The sequence below is a fragment of the Mus caroli genome, unplaced genomic scaffold (genome assembly GCF_978045245.1).
Source record: "Mus caroli unplaced genomic scaffold, Mus_caroli_1 scaffold_1, whole genome shotgun sequence".
NCBI classification, from domain to species: Eukaryota; Metazoa; Chordata; class Mammalia; order Rodentia; family Muridae; genus Mus; species Mus caroli.
In genome coordinates this window covers 81,784,053-81,796,794 of record NW_028227256.1, presented here as the reverse complement: position 1 = coordinate 81,796,794, position 12,742 = coordinate 81,784,053, and the positions used below count along the sequence as shown (strand labels likewise).

Genomic DNA, 12,742 nt, shown 5'->3' with positions numbered 1-12,742 from the left:
ATTAATATTGTTAGTAAAAGAAGAGGGGGAAGAGCATAAATAATCTCATACCTTATGGATTGGATATTACCCACTTGTAACTACTGTTCCTCTGAGTCATTTGGTTTCATGAATTTTGAAGAATTGTGGGATGTATAAAAAGTATTTTGCTTGAAATAACTTTTTTCCGTGGTAGGGGCTGGGAAGATAGATTAGTGGTTAAGAGCACTAACTCCTCTTTCAGAGGATGTAGGATCACTTCTCAGCACCCACATGGTAGCTTACAGTGGTTGTAGCTCCAGTTCTAGAGGATCCAGCACCCTCACACAGACATACATGTAGATGAAACACCAGTCAGTGCACATAAATAAAATAGAAGAAGAAAATGAACAAGGGACTTGAAATCGCTGTCATAATGAAGTCTGTCATAAGAGATAAGAAAGTTGGGCTGGAGAGATGCCTCAGTGGTTAAGAACACTGACTGTTCCAGAGGTCCTGAGTTCAATTCCCAGCAACCACATGGTGGCCCACAAGCATCTGTGATGGAATCTGATGCACTCTTCTGGTGTGTCTGAATCTGAAGATAGCTACAGTGTACTCATATACATAAAATAAATCTTTTAAAAAAGAGAGAGAGAGATAAGAAAGTTAATTGATAAATCTCCACTTGTGAAACTGCTTATTAAAATGTTTTGCTCTTGAGTATTGACTTCAGAAGGCTGTGTTTGATGGTTTTTGTTTTGTTAAATATATAACTCTAGCTTCCTGGAGAAGAGCCTGTTGGAAGAGTAGAACCAGTGGGCCATGCGCCTTTGCTGGCATTGGTTCATAAGATGAACAACTGTCTCAGCCAAATGGAGCAATTTCCAGTCAAAGTACATGATTTCCCTAGTGGGAACGGAGCTGGAGGAAGGTAAGGACCATTACCTGGATATGTCCACTTGCCACCAGAATTGTGAAGGAAAAGGTGGTGAGAGGTCTGGTAAGGTGTTGGTCTTTTTTAGGAACAGTGTTCTGTAATGACTTAAGTAATTTGTGTCAATTGATTAAATGCATTTTTTATTTAAGATCATGCAATGTATTTGATTTATTTTTTATTTTATTTTTTTTTTTTGTGACAAGGTTTATTTGTGTACCTCTGGCTGTTCTGAAACTCAGATTGCCTGTATCTGCCTCCCAAGTGCTAGGTGTGACACCATGCTCAGCCTATACCATGTATTTTAACAACTAATTTTTTTGTTTGTTAATTATTTGTCTATTTGGCTGTTCTAGAAGGCTGTTCTATAGAAGCTTTCGCTATAGCTCAGGCTGTCTTCAAACTCACAGAGATCTACCTGCCTCTGTCTCCCAAGTGCTGGGATTAAAGACATGTACCATTAACTGCCTGGCTAACAACTTTTATTTTTTAAAATTGGTAAATCAGTGACTGGGAAGACAAACATTCAAATTTTCTGTGTTTTTGTTTTTGTTTGTGTTTTTGTTTTTGTTTTTTGAGACAGGATTTCTCTTTATAGCCCTGGCTGTCCTGTAACTCACTTTTTAAGACCAGGCTGGCCTTGAACTTAGAAATGCGCCTGCCTCTGCCTCCTGAGTGCTGGGATTAAAGGCACGCACCACCAAGCCCGGCACATTCAAAATTTCTAAGTAGATATGTTTTAATATGTAATGATTCTCTTAATTTTGCTTTTGTATATTGGCAATAAAATATTCTGACTCTTTTGATCAGTTCTGTTTTGATGGGCTATAGCATGTAAGTATCCATTTTCAAGATTGACTTCCAATAAAAATTTGTTATTCTTACTGGTTTTAAGGACTTGTAAGGTACTAGAGACAGGTAAAATTAATTTGTTAGGGAATTCTGTAAGCTTTCTGGAGTATTGAAAATATAATGAAAATTAATCCACATTCTCACTTTTAAAATTTTGAATAAAAACTGTATCTATATTCCTTCACAGTATGACTGGAGTTGTTTTCTACTTAGAAATATTACATATAATATATTATTATACTATCTTAGAATAGTTTTATGAAACAAAGGGACATCACAAAATACGTTGGTATACCTGTAATCCAAGGAAGAACCCAAGAAGGGGGAATATTGTTTTTTTGTTTTCTTTTACTTTACATTTTACTTACAAATAAAAACATAATACAAAATAAAAACTAACCTTCAGTTTACTTTGCTCCATCCCTTTAAATGAATAGCTTATAAGGAGGGGGAAATGGATTTTGGAATTCAAAGCTAGACTGGGCTATTTAAACTCAAACCCCAAAAAACCTGAGGCTTTTCATTTTGTCTAAGTTCATATGAATTAATGCTTGCTTAATATTTACATGCTCCTTGGAGTTGTATAAAATAACTACATTTTAAGTTTGACAGTATCTGACTTGTTGGAACCTTTTACCAGGAAGAAATATTTAAAGTATGACATTTGTTCAAAAGTATGTAGCAAAGTAAATTTGAATAATTACTTTTTATATTACTAAATTATGTTTTTATTTTTATAAGCCAAAAAATAGAGGATTCTTCCCCCCCATTGGTTTTTGAATAGAATTTAGTAGGGAAGGATAAAATACTGCAGAGGTGAGTGTGCCCAGATAGTTGAAGAGTTCTTATTTCCAGAGGAATAATCCAGTAGGTACAGCATTTCATAGAGGTCAGTTTTTATAACACCCTTGATAACATGAATTCACAGTGGCTAGAGATCATGTTCATTTCATGCTTTTCATATGCATGAAAAACCCACTCATTTAGTTATTTGTAATAACTTGTATTGAATAATTTGAGTTGTTGATGAATCTTATATAAGTTGACTTTGAAAATAGTAGAATAACCTTTTTTCATAAATTATCTTGAGCTTTTCTCTCAACAGAGGATCACAAGCTTTAAAATTTTTCAACACACATCAGTTAAAATGTCAGTTACAACGACACCCAGATTGTGCGAATGTGAAGCAGTGGAAAGGCGGGCCTGTCAAGATTGATCCCCTGGCTCTGGTGCAAGCTATTGAGAGATACCTTGTGGTTAGAGGTATTTTCCGTATGTGTACTTTACTTCTATGTTTATGAAAATAGCCTTAAAGGTTATTTCCCTACTAATTGCTTTTCTTCATAAACTTTAGGTTGTAGGAACCTCTGGTCCTATCAGAAATAGGCATATGTTGAACTTGCTTAATAGGCAGAATGTTTTATGTATCAGAATGTTTCTTTTTTATAGATCAGAATGTAACATTAACTACTGCTTCTGACACCTAAAATTCCTAGGTAACAATTTTTTTTATTTTTATTTTTTGGTTATTCAGGATATGGAAGAGTAAGAGAAGATGATGAAGATAGTGATGATGATGGGTCAGATGAAGAAATAGATGAGTCTCTGGTAAGGTCCTTTTCACATGTGTTATATTGTACACTTACCATGCTGTATCTGATTTAGCTTTCTATGATTCAAATGGCCCCTTATCAGTCATTATTGAAAAAAAAATCACGGAAATTACTTAATCCATTTTAATAATCACTGAATTTAGTATGGTTCTACAATTTTATTAGTTACTTTTAATTTCATCTGCTTATAAATTGAAGATTTTTAGAGTTGTGCATGTAAAGGAAAAAAATAGACTAGTATATGTTGAGTATCCCTAAAGTCAATATCCAGAATATGAAATCGCCTCTAGGAAGCTACAGAGAGAAAATTTACATTTGTCTGTATATGGTAGGTTGTATAAACAGTGGAAGTTAAACTAACCATACCAATATCCAATTATCTGCACAGCTTTTGTGCAAAATGTGAATAGTCTATACTTGGATCCCATCTTCATATGGATGCTAGTATCTCTATATATCACATAGAAAAGCTTGAATTTCTGAGCACTCTGTCTTGAAGCATTACAGATAAATAATGCTCAGGATATATAGAGTTATCTGTAGTTTGAAACATTCACCACCGATCTTGACTTGTTGCCCTAGCAGATAAATCTCAGCTATTGTACACGTGTCAGTACTTTGGCTTACTTTTCTTTGCTTTATTCAGGCTGCTCAATTTTTAAATTCGGGAAATGTCAGGCACAGGCTACAGTTTTATATTGGAGAACATTTACTACCATATAACATGACCGTGTATCAGGCAGTGCGGCAGTTCAGCGTACAGGCTGAAGATGAAAGAGAATCTACTGATGATGAGAGCAATCCTCTGGGAAGAGCTGGAATTTGGACAAAGACTCATACAATATGGCAAGTCTGAACTAGGTTTTTTGTTGTTGTTGTTGTTTGTTTTGTTCTGTTCTGTTTGGTAGCATGTGATCTTTGTTTTAGAATTCTCATTAAATTCATGGCCCAATTCTGTGAGGAGAGGAAGAACCTAAATCCCACATTTGAACTATGAAAGTCTTTCAAATATTCAATGATCTGCAATGTGTATATGAATATTGCTTCCTCATTCTATCTAGTAGAAAGCATGTTTAAAGGCATGATTTGATTTGATTTCAGATCTTTTGATGAGTCAAAATGGTATCCGATTAGATTATATAGGTTTGGTAGCTCTGAGTCCTGTGACATCTGGATACAGCCTCCTAGGCTGCCTTTAGTGTCTTACACTTTATAGAAAGAACCGTTTCCCAAAGTATAGTCTTCCTGAGAAGACTTAATTGCTTACATACAATGCTTTCTTTTAGGAAGATAAACTCTTCGTAATAGGGAGAAAAAAAGCTATAATTCAGAAGACTCTTAGGGATTCTTTCTGTATCTTTTCTGTGACTTAGACATTATTAGCTTTGTTAAAATAATTTGCACACTTAAAGTCTGCATCTGATTTTCATACTGTCTTATCTGCTTAGGTACAAACCTGTGAGGGAGGATGAAGAAAGTACTAAAGATTGTGTTGGTGGCAAAAGGGGGAGAGCCCAAACAGCTCCAACAAAAACTTCCCCCAGAAATGCAAAGAAGCATGATGAGTTATGGCATGGTAAGGTGATGCACTGAGGGAAGCTGACTGTCATCAGGCACTGTCTTCTCTGCATTCCTGCCCCTTAACTGACTTAGAGCTCTAAAAATTTTGGGTACAATTAAGAAATATATTACTGTAGAATGATTACTTTTAGTTAAATGTTTGATTTTAATGTCTAGAAAATAAGGATTACATATCTATAAAATATAAATGAAAACAAGCTAAGCAAGTCTTTTTCTTTTAAGATTTATTTTATGTATGTGAGTACACTGTCACTGTCTTCAGACACAGCAGAAGAGGGTTTCAGATCCCATTATAGATGTTTGTGAGTCACCATGTGGTTGCTGGCAATTAAACTCAGGGCCATCTCTCTAGCCCTGGAAATTCTTATTTTTATTTCTTGAAGAAGTCATGGCTTCGTTAGGGGTTAAATGTATTCACTAAAAAAGAGACTGCTGGAGGCTGTGTCTGGTGAACAACAGATTGTCCCTTAACTTCACAGGACAGCTTGCAGGAATAAACATTTAGGACTTAGTTATTTTTCTCCTGTTTGGCTGTCTGCTTTCAAGGGAATGTGATTGTTTAGTATACCTAAGTGTTGATGTGCATAAGGTCAAAAGGGAGGAAATGTCTATGCTTAATACCATTGAGATACTAAGAAGACAGCAGCTTCACGTGCTGCTTCACGTGCAATTCATGGTGAAGAATTCTCTGAGTCTGTATGCTATTGTTACTTTGATCTACTGAAACTTTGATCCAATTGAAACTGAAACTTTCTTTATCCTCTAGATGGAGTGTGCCCGTCAGTAGCAAATCCTTTAGAAGTTTACCTCATTCCCACACCACCTGAAAATATCACCTTTGAAGACCCATCCTTAGATGTAATACTTCTTTTAAGAGTTTTACATGCCATCAGTCGATATTGGTATTACTTGTATGATGTGAGTAATATTTCCTTATGAAATCCTGTGCTCTCTTACAGTTTTCTGTTTAGTAAATGAATTTTCTGTTACACTAGAAATAGATACATACAGTGATTCATATTTACAATGAACTCATCTACAGAACTTAATATTCTTCGGTTAAGTTTTTTTTTTAAAGATTTATTTATTTATTATATATAAGTACACTGTAGCTGTCCTCAGACACTCCAGAAGAGGGCATCAGATCTTGTTACGGATGGTTGTGAGCCACCATATGGTTGCTGGGATTTGAACTCCGGACCTTTGGAAGAGCAGTCGGGTGCTCTTACCCACTGAACCATCTCACCAGTCACCCCCCCCTCCTTTTTTTTTAAAATAACATTTTGTTCTAATTAGGGTTTCTGTTGCAATGATTAAATGCAGTACTATAAACAAAAGCAAGTTGCAGAGAAAAGAATTTATTTGGCTTACACTTTCACATCACCCTTTATCATTTATTGTCCAGGCAAGGTAGGAACCTGGAGGAGGCAGCAGCTGATGCAGAGGCCATGGAGGGATGCTGCTTACTGGGCCTGCTTGTTTCTTAACAGAATCTATGCCAAACTCATGATGGACTGAGACATCACATCACCCAACCCCTACCCCCATCCTCCATATCTCTCACTAATTGAGAAATGTCCTACAGGCTTGCCTGCAGCCCATTTTTTTTTTTTTTTTAAATTATGTATTTATGTGAGACCATTGTTGCTGTTTTCAGACACACCAGAAGAGGGCATCAGATAGTTGTGAGCCACTGTGTGGTTGTTGGGAATTGAACTCAGGACCTCTGGAGGTGCAGTCAGTGCTCTTAACCACTGAGCTATCTCTCCAACTCATATTTCATTTTTATTTTTTTGAAACAGGGTCTTTCATTACGTCCTGGCTACCCTGGAATTCACTATGTAGACCAGGCTGGCCTTGAACTCAGAGATCTTTGTATCTCTACTTCTGAGTGGTAGGAGTAAAGGTGTATATCATCAAGCTTGGCCTCCTACAGCCCAGTCTTATGAAGGCATTTTCTTAATTGAGGCTCACTCCTTTCTGATGAGGATAGCTTATGTCAAGTTGGCATAAAACTAGACATAAAGGCATATCACTATTAAAGCACACCATTTTTTATTCTTATTCACCCCAAAGATTGCATGTTAACCTCACAGTATAAAACAAATAACTTTTAAAGTTCCATAGCCTTTACAAATTCCAATACATTAAATGTTCAGTCTTTTAAAAATGCTGGGTGGAAGTAGTGCATGCCTTTAATGCACTTAGGAGTCAGACACAGTGGATCTCTTGAGTTCAAGGTCTAAGGAGCATGTTCTAGAACAGCCAGGGCTACACATAGAAACACACACACACACACGACAGGAAAAGAAAAAAAATCCAGTCTTGTCACCTCCTGCTGAAATCAAAATTCTGTTTAAATACTTTTCTTCCTTCAAGAGGACATAGCCACAGTCTGAACAACGCAAAATCAAACTCTTAACTATAAATAACTCAGTTTCCAAAATCTGGGATTCATTCAGTTTTTTGGAGTTCCTTCAAGAAACACTGCATGTCTTCTAAGCTCCACTTCACTGCTGCTGCTGTTCTTAGTGCCATGGTATTGGCACCTTCAAAATGTTAGGGAATTCTGCAGCTGTGATACACTTTCACTATTGGCCTCTTCTGGGCTCTCTTCATTAACTTGAGTCCTGCCACATAGTGCCAAACCTCAGCTGCTCTTCATGACCCCTTCTTGCTTTCAAAACCAGTACCACATGGGTGACTCTTAAACTACCAAGTTCAGCTACCAGCTCAAGGTATAACCTTGGTCACCTCTGGAACACAGCTGTTGTGTGCTCACTCCAAGGAAACACTTCCTTTGAAGATTTTATCTCAGTGATGTTAGTTTTTTCATCACCATTAATTTTACAGCTCCACCTAGCCATCATCTGTTGTCCCAGTAGCAAAGGTTTCACTGCAGTGGTACTGGTATCTTGTTAATCACAGCTGAGTCTTAGCCCTAGCTGATAAGAGCCACAGGTTCTTAATTCAAATTATGCAATGCACCTGATAAAGTCTGTAATCTTCTCTCAAAACTTCCCTCTGGAATTTCACAAGCTAGGCCTAACTACATTTTTTGTATTTCTCAACATTTTTATCTTCTAACTTCCACAGCACAGATCACCAGGGTTTGAATGCTCAATGACTTTTTCAACCCAAAGTTAAAGAGTTTGTTCCACAATCCCCTTAAAGACAACAAGGTCAGGGTCTATCATAGAAATACCTCAAAATCCTAGTACCAATTTCTTTTCTTAAGTTTCTGTCGCTGTGGTGAAACACCATGACCAAAACCAAGTTGAGGTTCTCTCAGATGTCTTGTGTCAAGTTGACATAAATCAAGACAGCACACATTTTCTTCATGTAAAGAGTTGAACACCTCATTTCTTAAATATGTAGTGTGGGAATAGTGAAGGGAAACAGCTTTATGAGGTTTTGATGTAGGAATTTTCAGAAATCGGAAACACCATTGAGGAGCCGGGTATTGTATGTTTTTGGTTTTGTTTGTTTGTTTTTAAAAAACAGATGAAAGCTATGGACCCACCCATTTATGGATATAGGAAGAGATTTTGAATTTATTTTATTTTACAGAATGCGATGTGCAAGGAGATTATTCCAACTAGTGAATTTATTAACAGTAAATTAACAGCAAAAGCGAATAGGCAGCTTCAAGATCCTCTAGTAATCATGACAGGAAACATCCCAACATGGCTCACTGAGCTAGGAAAAACCTGGTAAGACAGTCCTTTGATAAACTTGTAAATATTAACATGATAGTCTTTATCATGACTTGTGATAGAAAAGATGTAATTGATTTGTTCAGCTCTTTACCAGTAGTATAATACTTTTTGACAACAATACTTGTCGAACCCATTGAAGGATATTTGACTGCAGTACTTTGCCTTTGTAAAAATGGAATTGCAGATATGATTGCTTTTTGTTGTTGTTTGTTTTTTAGCCTTGTTTGAACTAGATACTGTAGACCAATTATGGTAAAATCAAGTTAGAAATAGTTTTTATGTGAATTCACCATATCTACATGGTGTGACATTGTACCAAACATATTTATATTAGCATTTCAGGAGCCTTTTTCAAAAAAAAAAAAATGGATCAACTCTTCAAAGTCACTGTAGGAATGTCTTGGCTGGGAGATTAGTTCTTGACAATGACTTTCCAGTGCTAAGCCTGTGGTGAAGGTCATGAAATACTAAAGCCATTAACTTTTGTATGTGGGATTTCAAGAAGAAACATTTGTGATATTGCAGTGGTGCACCACCATGGGCCTGTCCACATGAGAGATTTAAGAGGACTGTTCTTGCTAGGAGTTTATATTAGAAGTTGTGTCCAATATAGATTAAAAATGTCTTGATTCTCACCTAGATGGTAAATTTGTATTTTATCTTTTATAGCCCATTTTTCTTTCCTTTTGATACCCGACAAATGCTTTTTTATGTAACTGCATTTGATCGGGACCGGGCAATGCAAAGATTACTTGATACCAACCCAGAGATCAACCAGTCTGATTCTCAAGACAGCAGAGTTGCGCCTAGATTGGATAGAAAAAAAGTAAGTATTTCCCAAGAGTATTTATGTTGATCTTCGCAAAGTAAAGGCAGGGTCACACAGCCTTCACTTGATCCTAATGTCTGTATGCCTGAGTGTGTTCATGTATGTGCCTAGAAGAAAAGGTATTAGATCCACTTCAGGTGGAGGTTGTGAGCTACCTGGCGTGGGGGCTGGGAACCAAGTAGCAAGAACTCTTAATTGCTAATCCAATCATTCTCTTTAAAAATCTTAAAAAAGTGTTATCTTCTTAAAACTCTAGCCTTTTTTTTTCTTTCTTTTCTTTTTCTTTTTCTCTCTTCCTTTTTTCTTTTTTTTCTTTTTTTGGAACATTCTTTCTTTAGTTACCATGTTTATTAAGACTTTAATGTCTTCTTTCCCATATTTAAAACTTGTCAAATTGCTTCTCTTTTAAAATTAACTCTGATTATTTGGTACATTTTAATAGCATGTCAGCCCATTTGAAAGAGAATTGATAATATATTTTGAGTCTGTCCCAGTCAGCTCCAGTGTTGCTGATTTCATCTCCTGTGCTTCTAATCTTAGCTTGCAGTTGTGCCTGAGCCATTTCCATGTGAGACCAATCCTAGCCTTTTGACTTCCACTTTGTGTGTGGGCAGGTGGAGGGGAGGGAGGGTTGATAATTTTTCAAGACAGGGTTTCTTTTGTGTAGCCCTGGCTGTCCTAGAACTAACTCTCTGTAGACCAGGATGGTCTTGAACTCAAGAGCTGCGCTTGTCTCTGAATGCTGGGATAAAAGTGTACCATGACACTCTGACTGACCTGCACTATTTGCATTTGTTTTGCCTCTTGAGGATTCCATCAACAGCAGTGTTGTCATATTTGGACATTTCAGGACCTCTATCACCCCCAGTCTCACTAGGGGTCTTGTAGCAAGGGCAGTTCAGTGTCTCCCCTGTCATCTTCATACCTGCTTCTCTGTCATCAAAGTATAAATGTGCTCAAGAAAATGTCATGTTGCTGGATCCATGAATTACACTGGTGTTTGGCAAAGTAACCAAGATCTTTTCTTCAACTTTCATTTTCTAAACTTAATGTAGATAAGTATATATATGTAGCTTTCTCTCATATATGGAGAATATGTGTTGCGTGACAAAATTTCTTGGGGAGATAGAACACACATCTACTCACCCCATTTAGTGAGTCCACAACAGAATAAAGTACAGATACCAACCTAAGTTTTACAGCTGCATCACCAAAACTTACCTTAGCATGGAGATAATGGCAGCCCGTAGGCAGCTCTACAGGTTTCAGAGGTCCGTTCCAGGTACTTCAGTTGGTTCAGCTAGTTTCTGCTTCTTTGAAGCAGCTGTTCTAGTCTCAAGAGTCCTCTCTACAACCTTTTCCCTTGAGAGTCGTCTTCTGTGCAACTCAGCTTTACTTTCCCTGAGAGGAAATTCTCAGCTTTTATTGTTTACTCTGGCATGGAGGGACTTGGTGCATCTGGTCAGTTTCAGGGACTTGTTACTTTTTTCCTTTCTAAGGATGTACTTAAAGGAGTAACAGTCAAATGGATTGTTTTGCACTTGTGCTACGTGTTGATTCAATGGAGCATTATTGTTCATATCTATTTCCTTTGTTAGCGTACTGTGAACAGAGAGGAGCTACTGAAACAAGCTGAGTCTGTGATGCAGGACCTTGGCAGCTCTCGGGCCATGTTAGAAATCCAATATGAAAATGAGGTAAGTTTTGAACTCCTTAATGGTATTTTAAATGTTTTTGATAAAATGTCATTTGTGTGTGTTATATTACAAAATTCTGAAAGACATTGGGAAATGTAGCTTAAAACAGATTGATTTATCCTCCCTTTAATAAAATGATTTTAAGTTCTTCATTTTTTTCAGAGGTTTACATGCAAAATAAGTGGGATTTTCCTGGCATAATTATGTATATCTTTATATAATGTTCATGAAGTGAAAGGATATTTATTCTAAGAATCAGTAATTCAGAAACACTTGGACTGCTTTTTCAGAGTTGAGTTTATTGATAGAGTTAGTGGTGTATACCACAAAACCTTTTTTTTCTAAGAGTTGATATATGTGGAGCCTGGAGCTACTCCACCATAGCAAGTGAAGACCATCTCTCTCTGTAAAGACTGCCCTGGCAGCCGCTGGTCTAGCTTCCTGTGTTGATGTTTTGCTACTTAAGGTCATAAATAAGTACATTCATGCAATAATGTGACTTTTGTATCGCTCTTTCATTTACTGCCATGCATGTGAGCCTCATTTATGTAGCCCACACCAATTTGCTTGTTTTAAAAAATTAGGAAAATCTTCCATATTCCTACTAGGATGATCCGTTAAGCCCCATTTAAAGCATTCCATTGCTTTCCAAATACAAAGTCCCAAAATCCACATTCTTTCAAATAAAAACATGGTCAGGTCTATCACAGCAATACCCCACTCCCAGAACCAACTTCTGTCTTAGTTAGGGTTTTACTGCTGTGAACAGACACCATGACCAAGGCAAGTCTTATATAAAAAAAACAACATTTAATTGGGGCTGGCTTACAGGTTCAGAGGTTCAGTCCATTATCATCAAGGTGGGAGCATGGCAGTATCCAGGCAGGCATGGTGCAGGAGGAGCTGAGAGTTCTATGTCTTCATCATAGATGGCTTAATATGTGTCAGTCACTAGTTTGGGGAACATTTGCATTCTTTTTCTGTTTTTTGACTTGGTGACATTGTTATAACATGCATTCCCAAGTCTTTCTGTAATATGTGGTTTTCTTGAATAAATATCTAAATACTAAGCTAAGTCATTTGGTAAGATGTTTTAATTTTATTAAGATATACTAGTGGTGGCTTCAGTCTTTTTTTTTTTTTTCATCTTTCCAATATTTATGTCATAAGTCTAGTGTTTTATGCTCTTACTCTGTCCTTGGTGTTACTGGTTTTTCAGTTAAGTTGTTGTAATGCATTTACACTCTTAGACTCTTAGTATGTTTAATAAATTAGCATTTTACTTGCATTGAGAAAGTGGACTGTTTTTGGATTGCTTGTTGATCACTGCCCATTTTGGAGAAGATTCTGACACTGTTCCCTACTTTTCAGTTTGGTTTCGTTTTGCCACTGAATTAGAAGTTCTGGATTTGTAATTTTTATGTCTTGCCATTTCCTTCCAGTTTATCATTTATCTACTCTGTAATTTTTATGTGTTTACATTGTAAGATTTTTCCATGAATGATTTTTCAGATTTAAATATGTATATTAGCTCATATTTATTGACCATTTCACAT

The 12,742-nt window shown here is 36.6% G+C and overlaps 1 protein-coding gene across 20 annotated transcripts in view; it reads left to right on the top strand.

Moving 5' to 3' along the window:
* Trip12 (thyroid hormone receptor interactor 12) overlaps positions 1-12,742 on the top strand; it is a 114,650-nt gene that overhangs the window by 89,732 nt on the left and 12,176 nt on the right. For 15 of the 20 annotated variants that reach the window (XM_021173487.3, XM_021173454.3, XM_021174329.3 and 12 more), the window contains 9 exons: positions 741-892; positions 2,838-3,010; positions 3,282-3,355; positions 4,007-4,206; positions 4,809-4,936; positions 5,708-5,859; positions 8,512-8,654; positions 9,330-9,486; positions 11,088-11,186. In XM_021173487.3, coding sequence (XP_021029146.1) covers positions 741-892; positions 2,838-3,010; positions 3,282-3,355; positions 4,007-4,206; positions 4,809-4,936; positions 5,708-5,859; positions 8,512-8,654; positions 9,330-9,486; positions 11,088-11,186 — 1,278 coding nt within the window. The remainder of the gene's footprint in view (positions 1-740; positions 893-2,837; positions 3,011-3,281; positions 3,356-4,006; positions 4,207-4,808; positions 4,937-5,707; positions 5,860-8,511; positions 8,655-9,329; positions 9,487-11,087; positions 11,187-12,742) is intronic. The other 5 variants (XM_021173845.3, XM_021174408.3, XM_021173921.3 and 2 more) reach the window with 1 other exon arrangement.